The 24,880-nt window shown below is 34.3% G+C and overlaps 1 protein-coding gene across 2 annotated transcripts in view; it reads left to right on the top strand.

Annotated features, from left to right (window-relative positions):
- The first annotated feature begins 2,606 nt into the window (after positions 1-2,606).
- The window catches only part of LOC100375228 (transmembrane protein 116-like), a 43,643-nt gene continuing 21,369 nt past the window's right edge, over positions 2,607-24,880 (top strand). Inside the window, exons 1-4 of one of the 2 annotated variants that reach the window (XM_085491404.1) lie at positions 2,607-2,827; positions 13,700-13,877; positions 21,141-21,248; positions 21,621-21,770. In XM_085491404.1, coding sequence (XP_085347530.1) covers positions 13,815-13,877; positions 21,141-21,248; positions 21,621-21,770 — 321 coding nt within the window. In that variant the 5' untranslated portion in view covers positions 2,607-2,827; positions 13,700-13,814. Of the gene's footprint in view, positions 2,828-12,671; positions 12,922-13,699; positions 13,878-21,140; positions 21,249-21,620; positions 21,771-24,880 lie in introns of those variants that run through there. The other variant, XM_002737031.3, reaches the window with a different exon arrangement.

Here is a 24,880-nt window from a genome sequence, read left to right as displayed (position 1 = left end):
CATTTAGTATAGAATTAGTTACAGTGAGTAGTGGTTACATTTGGTGTAGGATTAGTTACAGTGTGAAGTGGTTACATTTAGTCATTATTAGTTACAGTGAGCAGTGGTTACATTTAGTCTATGATTAGTTACAGTGAGTAGTGGTTACATTTAGTCTATGATTAGTTACAGTGAATAGTGGTTACATTTAGTCTATGATTAGTTACATTAAGTAGTGGTTACATTTAGTCTAGAATTAGTTACAGTGAATAGTGGTTACATTTAGTCTATGATTAGTTACATTAAGTAGTGGTTACATTTAGTCTAGAATTAGTTACAGTGAGTAGTGGTTACATTTAGTCTATGAATAGTTACAGTAAGTAGCGGTTACATTTAGTCTGTGAGTAGTGGTTATATTTGATGTATGATTAGTTACAGTGTGGAGTGGTTACATTTACTATAGAATTAGTTACAGTGAGTAGTGGTTACATTTAGTCTATGAATAGTTACAGTAAGTAGCGGTTACATTTAGTCTGTGAGTAGTGGTTATATTTGATGTATGATTAGTTACAGTGTGGAGTGGTTACATTTAGTATAGAATTAGTTACAGTGTGAAGTGGTCACATTTAGTCTAGGATTAGTTACAGTGAATAGTGGTTACATTTAGTCTATGATTAGTTACATTAAGTAGTGGTTACATTTAGTCTAGAATTAGTTACAGTGAGTAGTGGTTACATTTAGTCTATGAATAGTTACAGTAAGTAGCGGTTACATTTAGTCTGTGAGTAGTGGTTATATTTGATGTATGATTAGTTTCAGTGTGGAGTGGTTACATTTAGTATAGAATTAGTTACAGTGAGTAGTGGTTACATTTAGTCTAGAATTAGTTACAGTGAGTAGTGGTGGTTACATTCAGTATAGAATTAGTTACAGTGAGCAGTGGTTACATTTAGTCTAGGATTAGTTAGAGGAAGTAGTGTTCAAATTTAGTCTATGATTAGTTACAGTGAATAGTGGTTACATTTGGTATAAGGTAAGTCACAGTGAGTAGTGGTTACATTTAGTCTAGGATTAGTTACAGTGAGTAATTGTTACATTTGGTCTAAGATTAGTTACAGTGACTAGTGGTTACATTCAGTCTAGGATTAGTTACAGTGAGTAGTAGTTCCATTTAGTCTAGAATTAGTTACAGTGAGTAGTGGTTACTCTCAGTCTATGATTAGTTACAGTAAGTAGGGGTCACATTTAGTCAAGAATTAGTTACAGTGAGTAGTGGTTACATTTAGTCTAGGATTAGTTATAGTGAGAAGTGGTTACATTTAGTCTAGAATTAGTTACAGTGAGTAGTGGTTACATTTAGTCTATGATTAGTTACAGTGAGAAGTGGTTACATTTAGTCTAGAATTAGTTACAATGAGTAGTGGTTACATTTAGTCTAGGATTAGTTATAGTGAGAAGTGGTTACATTTAGTCTGGAATTAGTTACAGTGAGTAGTGGTTACATTTAGTCTAGGATTAGTTACAGTGAGTAGTGGTTACATTTAGTCTAGGATTAGTTACAGTGAGTAGTTGTTACATTTGGTCTAAGATTAGTTACAGTGACTAGTGGTTACATTTAGTCTAGGGTTAGTTACAGTGAGTAGTGGTTACATTTAGCCTAGGATTAGTTACAGTGAGTAGTGGTTACATTTAGTCTAGGATTAGTTACAGTGAGTAGTTGTTACATTTGGTCTAAGATTAGTTACAGTGACTAGTGGTTACATTTAGTCTAGGATTAGTTATAGTGAGAAGTGGTTACATTTAGTCTAGGATTAGTTACAGTGAGTAGTGGTTACATTTAGTCTAGGATTAGTTACAGTGAGTAGTGGTTACATTTAGTCTAGGATTAGTTACAGTGAGTAGTTGTTACATTTGGTCTAAGATTAGTTACAGTGACTAGTGGTTACATTTAGTCTAGGGTTAGTTACAGTGAGTAGTGTTTACATTTAGCCTAGGATTAGTTACAGTGAGTAGTGGTTACATTTAGTCTAGGATTAGTTACAGTGAGTAGTTGTTACATTTGGTCTAAGATTAGTTACAGTGACTAGTGGTTACATTTAGTCTAGGGTTAGTTACAGTGAGTAGTGGTTACATTTAGCCTAGGATTAGTTACAGTGAGTAGTGGTTACATTTAGTCTAGGATTAGTTACAGTGAGTAGTTGTTACATTTGGTCTAAGATTAGTTACAGTGACTAGTGGTTACATTTAGTCTAGGGTTAGTTACAGTGAGTAGTGGTTACACTCAGTCTAGGATTAGTTACATTAAGCAGTGTTCACATTTAGTCTATGATTAGTTACAGTGAGTAGTGGTTACATTTAGTCTAGAATTAGTTACAGTGTCGCATACGACTTGTTTACCACTTCCGTGGGACTGAGAATGTTCTAGAACCGTACTGTGTCTGGGTGGAATTTTTAGAAGTTGGTTGAAAAGGTAATAGGACACTGTAGAAAGCAATAGAAGGTAATGGAACATTCTAGAAATTTGTAGTAAGTTCTAGACTCATTATGTATGCTGATGTAATGGTCTATTTATAGACATTGTTGGTATATATAGGGGAGTTGTTCAGCACTGAGATCAGATCGGAGATCTCGTTGAGTTGTACTGGAGTTTAGGTATCTAGTTATTGGAGAAGTGGAGTTTTACCGCGTTATTGTACTTGATGTTTGCAGAGTATAATAATACCAGTACCAGTTGAAACCTCATCTGTTGGCTCCGTGTTCGTATTTTATCATCGCCGCCAGGGAAGTCTTTTTGTTACTGTTGCCATTTTGTTATTTGAACCATCACACCTGTACTATACCAATTACGGTAATATTACGTTGCGTGTGACATACAGTGAGTACTGGCCACATTTAGTCTAGGATTAGTTACAGTGAGTAGTGATCACATTTAGTCTAGGATTAGTTAAAGTGAGTAATGGTTACATTTAGTCTAGAATTAGTTACAGTGAGCAGTGGTTACATTTGGTGTAGGATTAATTACAGTAAGTAGGGGTCACATTTAGTCAAGAATTAGTTACAGTGAGTACTGGTTACATTTAGTCTAGGTTTAGTTACAGTGAGAAGTGGTTACATTTAGTCTAGGATTAGTTACAGTGAGTAGTGGTCACATTCAGTCAAGGATTAGTTACAGTGAGTAGTGGTCACATTTAGTCTATGATTAGTTACAGTGAGTAGTGGTTACATTCAGTCAAGGATTAGTTACAGTGAGCAGTGGTTACATTTGGTCTAGGATTAGTTACAATGAGCAGTGGTTACATTTAGTCAAGGATTAGTTACAGTGAGTAGTGGTTACATTTAGTCTAGGATTGGTTACAGTTAGTAGTGGTCACATTTAGTCTATGATTAGTTACAGTGAGCAGTCGTTACATTTAGTCAAGTATTAATTACAGTAAGTAGTGTTCAAATTAAGTCTATGATTAGTTACAGTGAGTAGTGTTTACATTTGGTCTAGGATTAGTTTCAGTGAGTTATGCTTACATTTAGTCTAGAAGTAGTTACAGTGAGTAGTGGTTACATTTAGTATAGAATTAGTTACAGTGAGTAGTGGTTACATTTGGTGTAGGATTAGTTACAGTGTGAAGTGGTTACATTTAGTCATTATTAGTTACAGTGAGCAGTGGTTACATTTAGTCTATGATTAGTTACAGTGAGTAGTGGTTACATTTAGTCTATGATTAGTTACATTAAGTAGTGGTTATATTTAGTCTAGATTTAGTTACAGTGAGTAGTGGTTACATTTAGTCTATGAATAGTTACAGTAAGTAGCGGTTACATTTAGTCTGTGAGTAGTGGTTATATTTGATGTATGATTAGTTACAGTGTGGAGTGGTTACATTTAGTATAGAATTAGTTACAGTGAGTAGTGGTTACATTTAGTCTAGAATTAGTTACAGTGAGTAGTGGTGGATACATTTAGTCAAGAATTAGTTACAGTGACTACTGGTTACATTTAGTCTAGGATTAGTTACAGTGAGAAGTGGTTACATTTAGTCTAGAATTAGTTACAGTGAGTAATGGTTACATTTAGTCTAGAATTAGTTACAGTGAGCAGTGGTTACATTTGGTGTAGGATTAATTACAGTAAGTAGGGGTCACATTTAGTCAAGAATTAGTTACAGTGAGTACTGGTTACATTTAGTCTAGGATTAGTTACAGTGAGAAGTGGTTACATTTAGTCTAGGATTAGTTACAGTGAGTAGTGGTCACATTTAGTCTATGATTAGTTACAGTGAGTAGTGGTTACATTCAGTCAAGGATTAGTCACAGTGAGTAGTGGTTACATTTAATCTATGATTAGTTACAGTTCGTAGTGTTCACATTTGGTCTAGGATTAGTTACCATGAGCAGTGGTTACATTTCGTCAAGGATTAGTTTCAGTGAGTAGTGGTTACATTTAGTCTAGGATTGGTTACAGTTAGTAGTGGTCACATTTAGTCTATGATTAGTTACAGTGAGCAGTCGTTACATTTAGTCAAGTATTAGTTACAGTAAGTAGTGTTCAAATTTAGTCTATGATTAGTTACAGTGAGTAGTGTTTACATTTGGTCTAGGATTAGTTTCAGTGAGTTGTGCTTACATTTAGTCTAGAAGTAGTTACAGTGAGTAGTGGTTACATTTAGTATAGAATTAGTTACAGTGAGTAGTGGTTACATTTGGTGTAGGATTAGTTACAGTGTGAAGTGGTTACATTTAGTCATTATTAGTTACAGTGAGCAGTGGTTACATTTAGTCTATGATTAGTTACAGTGAGAAGTGGTTACATTTAGTCTAGAATTAGTTACAGTGAGTAGTGGTTACATTTAGTCTATGAATAGTTACAGTAAGTAGCGGTTACATTTAGTCTGTGAGTAGTGGTTATATTTGATGTATGATTAGTTACAGTGTGGAGTGGTTACATTTAGTATAGAATTAGTTACAGTGAGTAGTGGTTACATTTAGTCTAGAATTAGTTACAGTGAGTAGTGGTGGTTACATTTAGTATAGAATTAGTTACAGTGAGTAGTGGTTACATTTGATGTATGATTAGTTACAGTGTGGAGTGGTTACATTTAGTATAGAATTAGTTACAGTGAGTAGTGGTTACATTTGATGTATGATTAGTTACAGTGTGGAGTGGTTACATTTGGTCTAGGATTAGTTACAGTGAGTAGTGGTTACATTTAGTATAGAATTAGTTACAGTGAGTAGTGGTGGTGGTTACATTTAGTATAGAATTAGTTACAGTGAGTAGTGGTTACATTTGATGTATGATTAGTTACAGTGTGGAGTGGTTACATTTAGTATAGAATTAGTTACAGTGAGTAGTGGTTACATTTAGTCTAGAATTAGTTACAGTGAGTAGTGGTGGTTACATTTAGTATAGAATTAGTTACAGTGAGTAGTGGTTACATTTGATGTATGATTAGTTACAGTGTGGAGTGGTTACATTTAGTATAGAATTAGTTACAGTGAGTAGTGGTTACATTTGATGTATGATTAGTTACAGTGTGGAGTGGTTACATTTGGTCTAGGATTAGTTACAGTGAGTAGTGGTCACATTTAGTCTAGGATTAGTTACAGTGAGAAGTGGTTACATTTAGTCTAGAATTAGTTATAATGAGTAGTGGTTACATTTACTATTGGGTTGAGTTCGTGGGTGATAATGTATAGTATGGGGAGTCCATGGATAATATCCAGTATGTGGTTGAATAGTAAGAATAAATGACATCAATTTCCTTTTTTATAATTCGCAAAAATATTGCATTTGAAATAACTTTTATTTATATATCATTTTAAATTTTTAAAATGTATACGTGAATATCAAACGTCGAGTAGAAAATAACCTCATGTGTTAATGTATGCAATTTAGCACGGAATATTCCAACGTTTTCAATGTTGAAATAGTTTTTCTGATTGTTTTTAAGATTTGCGTACGTAACGAGAACGTAGCGTGATGTTTTAAGTTCGTTTACGTTACGTTCTCGGGTGTCAGAAAACGATTAAGTACAAGCGCCCACAACGGGAACGTAACTGAAACCAGAACCATGTCAATCCGTCTCTCATTGTGGGCAACAATAACTACCTAATAAAATTTGTTATGTCATTTCACGTCCGGAATCAGAATTAGTAGTTAGTTCACAGACATTTGACAAGCTCTCACTATTTCCATCCACTCTGCTGAGATCCTAGGCCTGTTTGCCGAATCCTCTTTCAGCAGATCAATATCATGCGTTTTCAGTGGGTATAAATGTCAGCTAAAATGCATCTAATATTTCTTATTTCATCATAAATATTCAAAAACACTCTGATATAAAACGTTTTATCAATGTCAATGAAAAATATTCAAAATTGACAGCGAGAAAAGCTCTCGGAAATCAACTACGAGTCAGTCATCTTGATCACGTTCAAAACGACTGCCGAACGACCAGGCAACCGATGACGTCATTGGTTCGCGCGGAGGTCAAACACAAAGCAGTGACGTATCCGTTCTCGTTCCGTTCTCGTATGCGCATCTTAATGTCTCTATATGAGTATTATTATGACCTTGATAAACGTATAGGTCATTTACCTTAGGTTGATGTGACGTATGGTGACATTTCACTTATGGCTGTTAAATGATTTATCATCTGTAGATAATCCATGAAAACGTTATCTTGGAAGATAACCAGTAATAAATCACGTGTTTTCCCGCGAGATTACGGTTCAGTGGTTACTAACATTGTGCGAGATTACGGTTCAGTAGTTACTAACGTTGTGCATGTAGTTTATGCCAAGGCCTTTACATCTTTGAATGGAGTCTTGGGAATGCGTCGAGTCAGTAACGAGCATGATGCGAGGCAACATATTCCACATGACAGCGTAGTATTAATGAATCACGATCGTTACAAGGATTACGGTTTGTTTATGGTTGATTATACAAAATATAATAATATTTTAGTCAGACTTTCAACCCAGCAGGAGAACAATGTACAACTCTTTCTTTATGATAAACATCCACAGCTTGGGGAAAAATGTTACAGACTCACTTACAATAAATATCATATAGTCAATATACTTGCCTGTTTATAATAAATTTGAACAAAATTATCCGCCAGGCTACGTTATAATTATTGTCTATATAAGCGGGGTTCCTTCATTCATTGGCCGTGTTAACGTCATGTACGCGATATATGTTCTTTACGGGCGGTATGCATCTACTAATGTGTTCTAATTGGTCATCTTGCCTTCAATCGTCTTCTGTGATTTATGAAATAGGTATGACAATTTTATATAAAAAAAATCATGATAATATGAAGCGAATTGTAGGGGTTTAGGAAAATAATTATCATAAAGCACAGTCCACAATGTGACAAACAATATTTCTAGATTTAAAATTTTATTGCGTGTTGAAAAATTATGGGAAAAGTCAACCATGTAATTGAAGTCTGATTGTAGACTGTGACGGCTGATATAAACACGCGATACGCGATAACTTGCCACATCTCATTAACGTCAAATCATTAAGCCTATTAATCAATTTAGTGTATGAATAATTAATTAACATTTATTTATTTATTTATCCGGTTTCATTAGGCCGGTCCCACGACTCAAACTATTCAACATTTATGCAAATATATTTTTACAAATGAATGCGATTACCAAATGATGCCTCCCTGTGTCATAATAACTGCAAAAACGAGCCAAGGTCAGTTTCTATTAAATATTAAAGTAGATAATGGAAGATTATTACATTTTTAAAACGTTGTCTTGACATTGAAATGATAAATGTTGTGTCACATTGATAGCAAATTTTGGAAAGCATCTTTAATTTTTTCCAAAATGTTTGTCATATTTAAATAGAATATTCATTCATTATTGTAATTACTGTGTGTCGTCTTCGTCGTGAGAGTGCTTTGACATATCAAAGTCCAAAATGCTGTATTTATTTTGTTAGTAGATAACTAATAATGCTGAATTCCACGTAATTTCTCTCAAATATTCATAATATTGCGTTTTTTCTATTTACATTTGTAATTACATTAGTCGTGGTTTCGTTAATTACTTTAAAACATGTTTAAGGTAGAGATGCAGTTTACCTGACAGGTATTTTAATTAGTTAATTAGGCAACCAAGATGACCTCCCTTGTCCACAAAACTATATATTTTCGGAAAGCTTATTGTATGAATTTTCAAAATTTTGTTAGTATTTTTTTTATGAACACTGTAGTTTGAAATATGTACAAAAATATGCTTTTTTGGTCAAAAGTGATTTAAAAAAAATAGCTTCTAAACCATGCTTCTGTTTCCTGTGAAAATTGGTATATGGGTACATCTGTTTACTATGAAGAAAGTGCCGTCTTCAAAACTGTCTACCAGTTGTCAATTTTGCAGGGCAGCAGCTCAAATATCACTACTTCAAGTTTATGCATAAATTAACACCCTGGCTAGTTGTCTGTACGATTGTTGTAACACTGTTCAACCAAAAACAATGCCCCGACGGCGTTTTGAAGATAAACACATTGTCAATCATTTGTGAAAATTTCAAAACAAAAGGTAAAAGCGTCTAGGAGCTATTTTTCTTTAAAGTTCTGGGATGTGCACTAAAAAGAAGCTGAGATAATTGCTAATTTGCATAACAATTCACTCAGTAAGAAGTTTGCTAATGCTCATAATTAAAATGGCTGTAACAGTCCCAAATTTAAATGTATTATCGTTTTGTAAAAAGTAAAATATAGTGCAAAATATGGAGATGCCGTCATTACTTTTTTTCACCATGTTTCTTTTTTATTATTTATGTACAGCCTTGCTAAATCTTGCTAAGCATTCAAAAGAGAGAATGTTTGCACCTGTTATCTATATTTTCAAATCGTTTTTTGAGTATCTTCCACTATTCATAATTCTACAACATTTTAACAGTCTATAGCCAAGAATCTTTGGATAATAAAAAGCAAAAAAAAAAAATCACTCCCAAGTGCCCACAAACCTGCATCTCTACCTTAAATAGCTACATGTCATTTTCGCGAATTTGACTCCATGCATGAATTAACTGAATCTTAATTTAGCTAAAGCGCCAAAAATCCAATTGCGAGAATATACTTTATTTTAAATTAGTGACATCTTGGATTAGCGAAATTACAGAGTAGCTAAATTAGCTAAAATAACATGCTAGCTACAAAGACATGTTTTACAGTTTGTGTTTTTTGTTTGTTTTATTCCTCGACACTAAATCCGAAATGTAAAGACATGATTAGACACTTTGATTAATTATCATCACCATGCTATGTTTAAAATAAAATACTAACAATATTTCGATGTTATGTTGATGTAACACAACGCAGTATGGTCTCAACCAAATACGCGCGTCTTGTCACGTTGTTAGCCCGTGCCACATAAGAGATAATGTGCGAATGGGGGCGCGCTATGGGTTTCTGGTTTCTAACAATACATTTTTGTATCAACAATTTTGCAATTATTTCTTTTGTATGATGCCACACACCACAGAAATATTTTCAAAAATTAGTCCAAAATAAATAATGACGGCGAATCAATTTCATCATCATCCAACTTGCCAACTCGCATTGTTTCTCGAAGTCGATATAAACTTCAGACAACTAATAACTAGTTATCTGAGTGTAAACGTACTCCCCAGTAGTAATGAGGCACCCTCTAGCGATGAGTTGCTTTCGTGACGTAAAAGGTGACAAGAAAGTTGTTCACATTTTTGGTATATCATCTCTCCATACAATCTTCGAAATGACGAACGACAACAGAAGCGACTGGTCGATAGATGGCGCTGTGTCACTCCATTCTGCATTTTCAGACATGAGCAATTTATATAAAAGCAAATATCCAGGGAACGAATATTTGACGAGTATCTGCCTAAATGTTCATCCAACTGCTCATACGGATTATAATAATGGACTCAAACAAAGTTGTCGATTAGTAAAGCTTCGTAGTCAGTCGAAAGCTGGCTTTTTCGCCAAAAAATTACACTGACACAAAGGGTTTTCGAGTGGGCGACACGCCTCTCACATTTTTTTCGAGGGGCACCCTGATTTAGACTAGTCATCATTAATCGTTAAAGAATAGATATAATCCAATACAGTTGTAGAGGGTAGTGGATTAGGGGTATGTCAACATTTTTGAGTCTGGGAGGGGATAGCTGAAAATTATTGAGAGTTACATAGAAGCATTTGCATTTTCTGTTTTCATATCAATTGTGAAAACCTGTGTACAGAAGCTAATAAATATGAACAAAAAACTATTATGGTTAAAATGATTTTTTGCTATCTAGTTCTAAAATAGAAAATCGTTAAAAAAATGAAAAATCATGTTGTAAGAATAATATCTTACACCGTAATGAATAATGATAGTTCATCTTAAAGTGATAAGGTATATAAAAGTAGAAAAGGAACAATAAAGACAGCAAATACACTTCTGTTTTACCTAATTGAAGTTTCTAAACATATGAATATGCAGATGGTAGATCTTGACCTATACTACTTCCACTATGTGGGAAACGATACCTAATTCATTGTAAACATATGACAGTGTACTATACTTGGTTAAAACCATTTCAAGACAAATATATGTGGGACTCATCCTCAACTGAAAAATATAAAACAGCTCTACAAAATCCATCTATCAGCTCAAAAATAACCCAATACTTGCACATGAATTACATGACGGGTGATATTGATGATGCTGTCTTGGGGTTGAATGAGATTATTTACAGTGCAGCTGACCTATCATTAAAAACGGGTCCCAATAATAAGAAAAATATGAAAAAGAATTTAAAAAAGGTCAGAAAATAAAAAGTGGTATGATAAGTCATGTTATATTTTAAGACGTGAGGTTATTGGTATGGGTAAGCTTCTAACTAAGTACCCCAGGGAACCCTATGTTAGAAATAGATATTTCCAGTTGAAGAAAGATTATAAAAAATTAGTTAAACGCAAAAATGGGATTATAAAGAGGAACTTCTAAAAAAAAATTATAGAAGTTGAGAAAAATGATCTTGAGGAATAGTTAAAAACTAATAGTGCATTACACTCCAATAGTGATATCAGTAATAGTATTTGTGTAGAAGAATGGGTGAAACATTTCTCAAATCAAAATGTTAAGTACTGCAATGACAGCTCATTAGATACAGAAATAAATGAGTTGGAAAATAATGCAACTAACAATGAATTAAATAATAATATTAGTACAGATGAAATTATTAAGGCTATTAAACAGCTTAAAAAGAAAAAAAATCCGCTGGAAAAGATAGAATCATAAATGAAATGATTATTTATGGACAACCAGTTCTGTTAGAGCCAATTAAAAAATTGTTCAATGATATTTTTAATGCAAACAAGTTTCTGGATAGTTGGCGTACTAGTACCATTAAACCTATTATTAAATCGGGTGATAGAAATAACCCAAATAATTATAGAGGGATAGCTCTTTCAAGCTGTTTAGCCAAATTATTTACATCTGTACTAAACAAACGTTTGCATAAATATGTGGAGGCAAACAATATTCTGAGTCCTTCTCAAACTGGATTTAGGCCTGGGTACAGAAAAACTGATAACATGTTTATTCTTGAAACTGCCATTGACAAATATTTCAATACTGAGAATAAAAAAAGGGTGGTAAACTATTGGTTGGTTTTGTAAATCTTAAAAAAGCCTTTGATAGTGTATGGCGTAAAGGGCTTTATTATAAAATGCTGAAAAACAATATCAATGGTAAATTATATAATGTAATTAAAAATATGTATGAAGATGTCAACTATGACATAAAACTAAATAATGGTATTACCAAACAGTTTAAATCACTCAGAGGTGTCAGACAAGGTTGTAACATTAGCCCCATCTTGTTCAATCTTTTCTTAAATGATTTCCCAGATAAATTGGATGAGACATGTCAGCCTGTTAAAATTGGAAAGTCATCAATAAGTAGCCTACTTTATGCAGATGACTTAGTATTACTCTCTGAAACAGAGGAAGGGTTACAAAATTGTTTTACTAAGCTACATTCCTATTGCACTGATTGGAATTTGGAAGTAAACATTTTCAAAACCAAAGTAATCGTCTTTAACAAAAATGGCAGGTTGCTCAATCATAAATACAATTTGTATTATAATAATATAGAAATTGATATTGTCAGTAGTTATAAATATTTAGGTTAAGCCAAATGGAAAGTTTGATTTGGCAAAAGAAAATTTATATAAAAAGGCAGTCAAAGCATTTTTCTTTATTAAAAAATCTCTTAGTGGGTCTACCAAAATTAATATAAAAACTTGGCTGAATGTCTTTGATCATGTTATATTAACATATATTGATATATATTATCATGTATTAGTTTTCTTGTCTTGGATTGTATTATCCTATGTATATTCCGGAGAATTTTATGTGTTTCAATAAATTTCTGACAAGACACAATAATTTGAATAAACAACTTCAGTTGACTGGCGGTGATTCATCTATAGTTTAAGAAACGTTTTCAATATCTCGAGTTCAAAGATTTTTTTATTTGAACGGATCGTGTTTTACTGTTTTTCCCGTACAATAACTCCGCATTCCGCGAACAGTCTCGTTTATCTAAAACAAATTGGTTCCAAATTTGCATATGACCTTGCATAGAAATCGTCGTCACATAAGTAGGCTAGAAAAAAATCCGTGTTTTACTTTCATAAACTTAGAGGGTCATAAACATGTGGATCAAAATGGCGGTTCGAAAGTTACGTTCACACGACTGGAGGGGAATTCCATGAATTTACTAACTTGTGTCAAATTTTGGCAATAGTTTCAGTTTCATATGTGCTAAAAAGTACAACTGTATACCATCTAAGCAATAGAGGACGTTGAACAGTCAATGCAGTTCGTTATTTTTTTTTTTTTTTTTTCACGTTGGTCGCTTTATACCGTCACCACCGTTGGCCACGTACAGTTACCGGTATGTATGTTTTTCAATCACTGATATTTTAATTGTCGTGTCGTCGTCTAGATTTCATTTTGTACAGGGTATTGTGACATACCGTTCACTTGCCAGTTCCATGCCTGGGCGAGAAAATTACACTTCCTGCAGTTGACAATTTATTTCACTCTGAGAATGCAAATTTTCACTAATTAATTGGCGACATTTTTAATTTAAAAAAAATAGAGCAACTGATTAAAATAAAATCGTAAAAATGCTAAAACCCAATAATAATCGAATAAAAATCAAACCCAAATGTCTCAGCAGACTTCTAGCCATTCACTGCTGCATAGATGTTTGTATCTTGCTATTTGTAAAAGTAACTTTCTCTATTTTAAACTGTATGACTTCTGATTTATGGTATCAACAAAAAATGCCATCAATCATTAAGTGCATTCTACATTTTCTTTAAATTTACCCTCACTATCTGAGAGCAAAATGCTGTCATCAGTATGCCGCAAACATTTGCTTCGATAATTAAGTTTAATACTAACATTCCTGTGAACCTACCACGAATAGGGTTTTTGTGTGGGATTGGTCATTTCTAGCTGTTTGTTTCTATGTTTTTGTTTTTTTACTGTTACTTTCAAAATGGTTGACTAGCGGGAAATACTTACTCTCTTACTTCCTTACTCCCATGTACATGTAATTTATTTCATGTTCAGATCAAAAATAGTTGAATCCATTTCAGTTTTGTTAAATATATAACTAACAGGGAATCTGTCATGTCATGACATGACTTGTTTTCATGTTGCAGACACAAAATGAAGATAGTCCATTTTTGATAAAGACACACAGTGGAACCATTCCCTATGTTCAGACTGCCATCTCAGTTTATTTTGGGAGAAAACTGACCATAAAAGTACAATATAATGGAGGCTTCAGTACTCAATAATAATTCATGTTCTGAAAGTGACCCGCAAACCATCCTGGATGTGAGTATACTGTGTTTACTTTCAGCTTTTATGGTATCTATCATGTGTAACACCACAGTCACTCTACCTAGTAGACTCTACCTAGTAGACTCTGCCTAGTAGACTCTGCCTAGTAGACTCTGCCTAGTAGACTCTGCCTAGTAGACTCTGCCTAGTAGACTCTACCTAGTAGACTCTACCTAGTAGACTCTGCCTTGTAGACTCTGCCTAGTAGACTCTACCTAGTAGACTCTACCTAGTAGACTCTACCTAGTAGACTCTACCTAGTAGACTCTGCCTAGTAGACTCTACCTAGTAGAGTGAATGTGGTGACACATTGCTTACCTATTTTACTAGAGTTATTTATGTATTTCCATATTTATGTTTTCATCATGGAGAAAAACACATTCTAGACTAAAAACAAAAGATGGTGAAAAATTCTGAGAAATGTCTGAATATATTATAATAAAATGGAGGATGAATTTCACTTCCTGCTGATTGCCCACAATATAAGGAAGTGAGAATCAGGTTATAATTAAGTAATAACCCCTGCCGAAGGCAGGTATACCACGAGATATTGCACAATTCACGACATGCCGCGAGTGCATATATGGAGTGAATTGTGCAATATCAATATACCCAACTTCGGCGGGGGGTTATTGCTATTATATTATACCAGTATATTGACAATTCGATAAAACTAGCAAAAAAAAGTTCATGATTATGGCCCTTGAATATGAATATTTATAAGAATAGTACACAGTTGTATGCAGAATGCATACAAAAATTACATGCGCAACACAGTTCAAATTGAATACAAACTAATTTTTATTCCGCATGAAAAAGAAACGTATCCACAGTGAATAGAGCAGCGTAAACACACAAATTAGCATAACAAAAGATGACCTTTCTTACCTTTTACTGACTGCGTCAACACGATTTGAAATACAGGGTCGTGTACAGTTTGGATCATTAAAACAACGGATTTTTCACGTTTTCATTCCGGTTTTTGTACAATTTCGATTGTAATTTGCCCATTGAAAGTACAGTTGTGAAATAAACCGATTTTGTGACTCATCATACTACTTGTAACTGTGGATATTTGACGTTCAGCAGTACGCGGTGTATCATGTACGGCGATCGGCACGGCGACCTCAGTTCCAACATCCAGTTTGCAATCCATCTCAAAGTCACAACATGGAGAACACAGCGTTCTGGCGTTCGTTTAGGCACCTCACGGTGTTGAAGGACGATGGTTTAGATTTGTGTGACCACAGTCCCTCAACGAAGGACTGTGGTGTGACGATCGACAATCACCCACCCAATGACCAACGCTCACTACTTGGATCCCACCATTAACAAAAAGCAATATTATGGTTGTATAACTTTTCAGATGTTTTTAATTCAGTATTTTTTTCAATTTTCTTCCAAAATTCAACCACTATATTTTCCTAAAAATCAAATAATACTGGTTTTATGTATTTCCTTATTAAACCCGTAGTCAATTCATGTTCCAGGGCCACTTGGTTTAGCCGTGCATTATCAGCCAATATACCATGGATTGCATATGCAAATTTTGTGTTTGCACCAATCAAATCAATGGATTAACACCATCAATATACTGGTATAATATAATAAGTCAATACAAACCTAGGTTCAATTTGTTACGGACAACATCAAAAGTTCAGTGTAGGATAAAAAACTTAATTCCTTTAGTTTCCATACCCGCCACCCCCACTGAAACTTAATTGATAAATATTGATCATGGCGTCTTACCAACTCGCACCCAAAAAACTCAGCCACCAAACCCTCAGTCGTTCAATAGGAAATAATGAAGGGGAATATACGTATGCGCAAACTACTTTTCTGGGTTCTGCGCATGCTCTAGGTCCATGCCCTGAAATTGACCTGATTTGACGCACATATTTACACTCGAACCAAACCATTTTCTCGTCTTGGATGTTTTGTTTTTCTTCATTTTCTGTTATCTTTGTCCATGATTGGATAGCAAAAAAACGAACTACAAATACTCCAAGATTTTTTTGACTTCATTAAAAAATAAAAGCGTTTTTGTAGGATGGAAACTTTTTGAGGGCAACCACCCCCACCCCACCCCCAAACTAAAGCAAATAATTTTTTTATCCGACATCGATTTTTTAACGTCACATAAAGAAAAATAACAAAAGTGCTGTTTTACATATATCATATTTTTTTAACCTTGTATGTAAACATTTTTTTGGTAATCAATATTGTTTTTGTGTTTTTCTTTACATTTTTTTAGAATAGTTATAATCTGTGTGCATGTTGTATAAATATGGCTATGCTTATAATAATAATCATGCAGGATTGTGTAAGGGAGACTGTACTATATATTAGATTTTTGTTGTGAAAATTATTGTCAACAAATAATTGAAATCAAAGCGAAAATTCTGTTCATAAACATAGACTTTCAAAAAGCATTTGATAAAATCTAGAGAGAATGACTTTTCTATAAATTACTTAATAATGCTATAAACAACGATAGAGTTAGACAGGGTTGTCATTGTGTCAATAGCTCAATGTCCAAAATAGGGACTTATAGTCTCTGTGCATGCATACGTCCAAAGCTTTCTCTTTGGACACCCCTGGGCCAATTCTCTTCTAACCCCGTACATACTTAATACCTTACCTGATTTATATATATATATACATAGGAAATTTTGTGATTCAGTCAAAGAGGCCGACTGGCGGCCATTTTTGTTGTGATATACACTAAAGTCAGGTATTTTGTCTTATTCAGTTCTTGGGCATGTGCTATTTTTGATTTTCTCCAAACTTGGTAGAAGGAGTAACCATTACTGATTAATGTATGTACGTAAAGCCCTACATAATGGTGAGAGCTTCATTGGTTCTATAACGATTTAGCGTCCAAATTGCAATTGGGTGCATTGTATGCAGAAAGCCTGGCTGCCAGATTAGTTGACTGTAAATGTTTGCAATTGAATACATATTTTTGTTTTCCCTTTTACTCACTTTTTCATTTATTTATGGTGAATCATCTGAGAACATAGCATATTCTTCTATTTTTTCTAAAATTGCACAACAAATCCATACAACATGCAATGTATTGTACATTGTCACAAGTGAGTACTGATCTCAAGAAATTGTTATGGTTCAGTTTATTTTGACAAATCATCTTTTTACATGTGAACATGCATTTGTTCCAATTCAAGATGACCGAATGATGGCCTTTTTAGTGTTTTTTTCAAACATAGACATCACACATTGTATTATACATGTGAACATGCATTTGTTCCAATTCAAGATGACCGATTGATGGCCTTTTTAGTGCTAAAAATTCATTCAAATTAAGCATTTCTGCCATTCCGGAACTAGATCTCACTCATGCATGGACACATTTCATTCAAACTATAATATTATTTATATGCTAGGAGCACTCTGATTGGCTAAACATTTCTGTATTTCAACTGTGGTTGACCACCACATATTAAAGTAGGCATTTTTATGATTCTATGTTTATGAAGTTAGTTAAAATAATCTATATTCATATCTTTAATCATCAATAAATGGAAAAATATTTCCAGCAGTTCACTGCCCTCACCACCCTGTCATAATAGACAATAGAGGGCGCTGTCTCACCTGAAGTAAAAATGATGACATGTTAAAATCCTGATTGTCAAGCTCTTTTTACCATTCTTAAAAGGAAAGTCAAGGCAAAAAGCTCCTGGATGAAAAAACAAATGCAATTTACAGTTTTCATATCACATTAATCAGCATAGAATAGTTAACTATCTTGATGCTCCAGCAAAGGATTGTGGGTAAATTGTGATATCATAGGCTTTTGTGAAAATTAAGAACATGATTTCATCTATAACTTGAAAAGTCAGACTTCAAATTGGTTGAAAGTTGACATGCCTTATATGGTCAGATCATTATTTGTTTATGGTTGCTGCATTAGACACTTCAAGGCTGATTGATTCCTTGTTAACTGCTAATTTGTTTTTTCACCCAAAAAAAGTAATTCTCTTCCTTGCCTCTATTTACAAATGTACTTTTTTTTCTCTTTATATCTGTTGTCTTGATGCATGCCCCTTAGCTATTCAGACTGTTAATTTTCTCGCAATGTATTCTCTCTCCACTGAGGTCAATAACATGAATCTGATAAATCATTGGTACATGAATTTTGTACCATCTTTCAAATTCATGTTCATTCTTTCTCAGTCATTAGTAAATTGAGATTTTTTTCCCATATTTATCAAAAAAGATGAATTAGTAAAATTTACAAATTAATATTTATATTGAAAAAGTTTTATCTTTCCTTTCTCAATTATGAATTTTACAAATATTTAAACAATCCAGTGAGAGATCTGATGTCTCATATAATGAGGTTATTACGAGGATTCCTCAAAGTATGCACGAAGACAGTACAGCTGGAGTATCGACTGACTCGCAGTGTGGAGTCCGGTCAAACTCTGGTCGCAGCCATGCTTGTTTTTATTATTAGAGGACGCTTATGCTCATAATCATTCCATATTTTGAATTCACATTTTCGAATATGGTAGGATGAAAATACCCTGTAAAATACCGCAAAGTTATGCCATGCTGTAACCTATGGCGTTACGGTGTCAGATGTATAATAATCCCATATATCATGTCTATTCGGTGTAATAAAGCATACTATGTAATAAAACTTATTAGGGCAATGAAGCATATTGAACTTTTGACATCATGGCTAAGTAGCAAAACCTACATAATATTTACACAATATTTCTTGAATTATTAAGAATTATATAAATTGAATATTTCTGGTAGTTTTAGTTGGCAGCTAAATCACACAAGTGATAAAAAGCCACATATATTTAAGACATCTTTTCAAATTCATCAACTTCTCCATGCACAGAAATTTGTTTTAACCATGTAAATTTTTTGAAATGACCCGTAATTAGTAATTATGTTACTAATTCATTGCAGAAAATCTTAATATAGGGATAACTTCAACAATAAAAAAAATGTCTTAATTGTAATAGATTAAGATGCCTTCTAAGTGCTCATTCATCGCGTGGTTAGATGTCACAAAATAAGATCACTATAGATAGTTATAGTTGGTTAGTTTTTATCCTTGCTCTGAATAATTGGATATTATAATAGAATATAAACAGAATACATGTATCAAAACCTTTCCATAGTCAATGTTCTTCCATAGCACTTTGTAGTCATAGTAACTTCTAATAGCATCCCAAATTACACTGAAGAGAAATGCTTATTGTTAAAGTTAGGTAATTATTCTCAGATAATCCCTCCCCCTCCAGAAGACCCTTCCTTCCTGTATCTGTATATGGTTTGCACCCTGAGGACTGTCCTCAATGCAATGTTGTTACCATAATCTGATAAGACGTATGGTTTCAAAGGTCATAAGCATCAAGCAGCGTAGCATCACATGAAAACTAATAGTGCAGTGCTCATGTCTTTACTAACATGCCGTAAAATGCCATGATCAAAGTTTGCAGAGTGAAAGAAATGTTCTTTAAATGGATTATTTTACTGATATATGTGGATCAGAATGTCTTACCACTTATCATGGTTAACGCTGATCCATATCTCAACTTGTGGAATAATTCATCTGAAAAAGATACATGTACATGGCGAACCCCCAAAGAGGAGGATTTAGTAAGATCAAATAACTGTTTTTGTGCTGTCTATATTTGTTTGTGATCTATTCTCAATTCCATTTATGGCTGTGAAGGATTGTTGTGTTTTTGTGTTCAGATTCACAGATATGATTAATGACGCTTATGATGTTGTATTTATGACATTGAATTGCTCTATGACCTTCTGTACTTCTTTACTGTAATAGTGACTTGTGAAATTTTTTACTTAATGGTATAGCAATTAATGATCATCTATGAAATTAATTAATATGAACATCATGAATTTTACCCCTGTACGTTAGTATCTTTGACATGGCTATCCTGTTCACATTCCAGCTTCACACATACATCATACAACTTAAGATATATTCATTTCACATTCCAATTTGTGATAGTGGAATGGTAGCCACTATAGTGTTAAAAACTCATCAATACCAAGCATTTCTGCAATCTTGGTCTTGTACTGATAAATTTTGTAAAAATATAATATGTATTTTTTTTTTAATTTGATTTAAAATGACTGACTGTTGGTTATTATGTTTTAATGAATGCTGTTCTTGTCATTTGGTATTTATAGTATGTGTACAATGTTTTTGTAGTGGACTCACACAGACTGCTATTGTCATGTTTGTTCATATTATTTTTATGGTACTTAGACGTGTTTAAAGGTTATGTGGTGTACACACATTGATAGACAACAGGTTGTTGCTTGTCAGCTTCATAATATATTCAACTAACCTCCCGAAGTAATTTATTCTGCTGAAAATTGTTCTCTATTTTATCGTATCAACATTTTGTGTGAGATCATTTTTCTAACATGCTTAACATTTTCTGCAGTAGCATTGGTCAATGATTGGCATACTTAGTTGTAATGACAAATCTGTCAGGAACATAGAAGCTGTTAAAATTTTGTTGATGTTTTCTCAACTTTGAATAATGAATGTAATATCTCACTTGACCCCATATTAAATCTGCCATGTTAGTGACACTTTTATAAAATTTACACAGGCATCTTGCAAGACTTTAGCAGAGATAAATTATTATGCCATCAAATGTTTAAATAAATAGTGAATTACAAGGTAGAAAAACATTTCTCTGTAAACTTCAATATAAAAGACTCTTAAAATAGTTGGTCCTACATTGCAGTGTTTTTCTGACAATTAGTCTGTCAAATTATGTTTACATTAACAAATGACTACTTAGTATGTTTGTGTTGCTCTATATTGGGCTTTCAAAACATAAGATAAATGGAGGTAGTGAATTATAAGGACGAAAATTATTTCTCTGTAAACTTCAATATATTATATTCTTAATGCAGTGTTTTCTAATAATTGCTGTTTCGGCATTTTGAAATGATGTACATATTTGCTTCATATAAAGAATACCCTTAACATCAAAAGTATATCTATATCAGTGACGTCATTCATTTGATATACCATGTAATCCCCATTTGGCAGGCAATATACCATGCAATCCATTTTTATTCAATGTCATGTGACATAGTCTCAGCCAATCACAGCACAGGTAACAACAGTGAGATGTAATAATTGTTTGTAGTAAATTCAAACATGCATTGTAAAATAAACACTAGCCTTGTGAGGTTTTTTTTCTAATTCCAATGTTTCTTCTTTTACAGATGAAAATACTTAGTTATGTACACATTATTGTAGCATCTTTAAGTATCATCGGTGCCAGTTCTATTATTGTATATTCTATATATAGAAATTCATGCACAACCCTTGATGTAAGTATTCAACTTCATCTGGGCTTTTCTCTGTGTTTCTAGTTCCTGAATAAATAAATATTAAAAAATAAATATTGTTTGTTAAACGTTAACAGATGTTGTGGTTGATAATCTTAATACAAAAAAAATTAAATCTGGCCAATGGAGATAACCCAAAGTCTGTTTCCATAAATCTGAATGGGTAAATGAGATATTACTAGCATTGTAGCTACGCATCACTTGTGGTGCTGTATATAGTGAGTGCATCTCTGCATACGGTATGTGTAGGTGTTTTTTTGTCTTAACTTTGCATACTGGTATATATCCTGTTTGCATAGTGGTGTGCTACTAATGGAGACTATATAGTCCTAATATCTTGGAATTCTTTTGCAGGTTAGACCATTGTTTCATTTATCAATAGCCGATTTGTGTTTGTCAATTTGCTGGGTTCTTGGTGCCACATTTTGGATTGTCTCATTCCAAAATGGACGAGTGAACTTTGATATTATGGAAGAATGTCCATACTTGCAAGCCGTCACACAGGTACAGTTCAATATGATAAAATAGATTCATTCTCTCGTCAAATACTGTAAAACATGTCTTTTACGTGAGCATGTCTTTTTAGCGAATTTAGCGAGAGAATTGGTTTGCTAATTCAAGATGTTGCTAATGACTTTATTATAAATTCAAAACGTCTTTTTTCTCCACACACACTTTGTAAACAACACAAAAAAAAACATACTGACATGATAGATACTATTTATTAAAAAGTTAATTAACACAAAAAAAAATAAACGTATCCTTTGTGGTAAATAAATGAAGTGATACGGATATATTATTGCGGAAATTAGGAGGTAAGTATGGGGGTCTAAAAACTAACTGCGACGCAATTGTGCGACTTGCTGAGTGTCGATTATTGCACTCTGCGACAGGATCGCAGTGTCACTCTGCGAAGATCACGATTCCTATTGGTTGGTGAGTCGAACAGCGTGAATCCCAATGATCGATCGATGTAAGGGTACACAGCATGCCTTATAGAAATGTTCAGTTTTAAATGGTTATTTCGCCGACTGCTCATGAACTACGGTAAACTAGTATTTACCGACGACATGCCGCACGGTTCGGTAATCAGCAAGTATTTAACATTGATTTATTAACATATATAACATCCGTCAGAACACATGCACGTTGGTGTTGGCTGCCTTATTACGGTGTAACATCAGGGAGCTGGTAACATTAACGCCATCTTGAAGTTGTAAGGCTTCGTCCGCAACTATGCTCATTAGCATAGGCGACAGCTTTAAAGCGAGTAGAGCGCGAAGTACGTTTCACACGATGTTACCTTCTTTTTTTGTCATTAGCAAGTAAAATTTATTATGACTATATTCATCACTTTGAATTCCCAAATAAAGCGTGTAGCGGGTCAAACTGTTTCTAGGCAATCAATATCATTTTATTAAGAATATTAAGAGAGAAAAAACGTAACGTAAAGCTGTGTGAATGGTTTGAAACAACTGCTGAAGATAGAAAACTAAAACGGCAGTGTCAACGGAAAATTAGATGGGTGCCCGCTCTCTGCATAAACGGAAACGATGGCTTTGTTTATTTGGCTGATGTCGACGAGCAACAGATTTCCTGTACTCACTTCCTCGTCTGATCACCGGCCCTCAACGGTCTCATGTATCGGTGTCGTCATCGGTTAAGTAGTTGAAACTCTTTCGCGTTGATGCGAATATTTCAGCCTAATCGTCCCCTTCGAACCACTCGCGAGGTTGGTCATAATATGACTTAGACATGCTTGCAATCTGTTGCGATTCCAATGAAAAATTCTTGAAAAATAAATATAAATTGCGTAAACGAGGGGTGAATGCGAAAAGTCCTGTAATTTTTCATCGGAATCACAACAGGCTGCAGGCAAGTCTAAATTGGTAAATATGACCCTGAGTTGCGGATTTTTCTTTGCCTCGTCTGTCATTGGCGTCTTTGCTTTCTTGCTTTTCATCGTCATTGCATTAGTAAGATGGTGTTATTAAAATAGAATATAGACTTAGAAAATAAAACGATTTCTCAGACGAATAATAATAATGCTGACAATGGACGTTAGATTAATATGCATTGTTTGCGACAGGAAGCTTGTCACCCATTCTATCAGAATCGTCAACAACAGAGTATTACCGGTAGTTAATGCTAAGAAACGACACTAGAGACCAAGTCTTGCCTGAGAGCAGAAGGGGTATGAGCCAAGGCCAAGCGTCGTCGCCGAAACCTGTTCCGTGATGTGAGTCGCAGATTTGATTCACATCACGGAGAGATTAGCATGGTACGTGATCGAGGCCAGTCAACGCAGGGGTCACCACCCGACCGTCGTTGCGGATACCATTTCCGTGCACAGAGTTGCATGTTTGACTCTATTCACGAAGAATGGCAGCGTGTTAATCGAGTGGTGCCCGCATGCACTGCGATGACAACCCCCCCTTAACTTTATTGAAACAATGTAGAAATGTAATACAGAATGATGCAGGATTGGAATGCTTAAATTATGAGGGTGGGTGGGATAGCTTGGAGACGGGTTCAGGTCGCTTGCTGAACGTAGAATGACTATGCTAAGGCAAAGCGGGATACAGGAAAGCTTGACGATTGCATGGCAAGTAGGATTAGGAAAATGATTGTCACGAGAGTATGAGCTTACAATATGCGTGTGAATGGAAATAGCACGGGCGAGGCGTGCACGGGATGGAAGGTCGCGTGCCTATGAATAGGGGCACACATTGATGTCATGTGCTCGGAGATTACGACTGGCGTGTGTTGCGCAAGTCCATGTGTTTGGGATTAAAACTGAGGTGTCGTTGCTGAGCATTAACACAGATTATGCTGACGCATAATCATACTATATACAATACATGTTATAAACATTATGCAAATATTAACGAAACGGTAGTAGTGTTAGCGTTTGAGCACTGATCTTTCCGAAATTTCAAAAAGCTGGGATGATGAATCAAGGTACAAAGTAACCGTTTTATCAATTATTGAAAAATCAAGAAAAAAAAAAATTCCCTTCCCGCTACATTAAGATCAATATGGACCACAAAAATTTGGCGTTCATTTAAAAAAATAAACCATAATTTTCAGTAATACTGACTTCGAAAATTATGATACAAAAATAATTACATTCATACCACAAAGCAACGCCGTTTTTGTTTACTTTTCACAACTGTTACAAAGAATTTCATTTCTGGTTAAAATACCAGCTAATAGTTTGAAGTCCGTTTATGATCTAAACGAAGGCAGACGATTGCAAACAACTGCTGTCATGGCAAAACGTTGCACATTGTGAATGATTTTTTTTTCACTGCATGCAAATTATTTTCCTTGATGCACTCGACAAAGTTAAAGCAGACGTACAACATTCGTTGCAGAACGCGTGAAAAGTACTTCACGTTCTACTCGCTTTGAAGCTGCCGCCTATGCTAATGAGCATAGTCGTCGGGACGAAGCCTTATACAACTCCAAGATGGCGATAACGTTACACCGTAAATAGGCAGTCAACACCAACGCACACGTTACACTATTTAACTTTTCTAGCCAGCGGTGTGATGTGTCTAATCACCGTAAACCATGTGTCATTTGTTTGGTCCCACAATTTGCCTTCCATG

The sequence above is a fragment of the Saccoglossus kowalevskii genome, chromosome 16, assembly GCF_978046115.1.
Source record: "Saccoglossus kowalevskii chromosome 16, keSacKowa6.1, whole genome shotgun sequence".
NCBI classification, from domain to species: Eukaryota; Metazoa; Hemichordata; class Enteropneusta; family Harrimaniidae; genus Saccoglossus; species Saccoglossus kowalevskii.
Note: the sequence above shows the minus strand (reverse complement) of the source record. Positions and strands in the feature narration are given on the sequence as shown.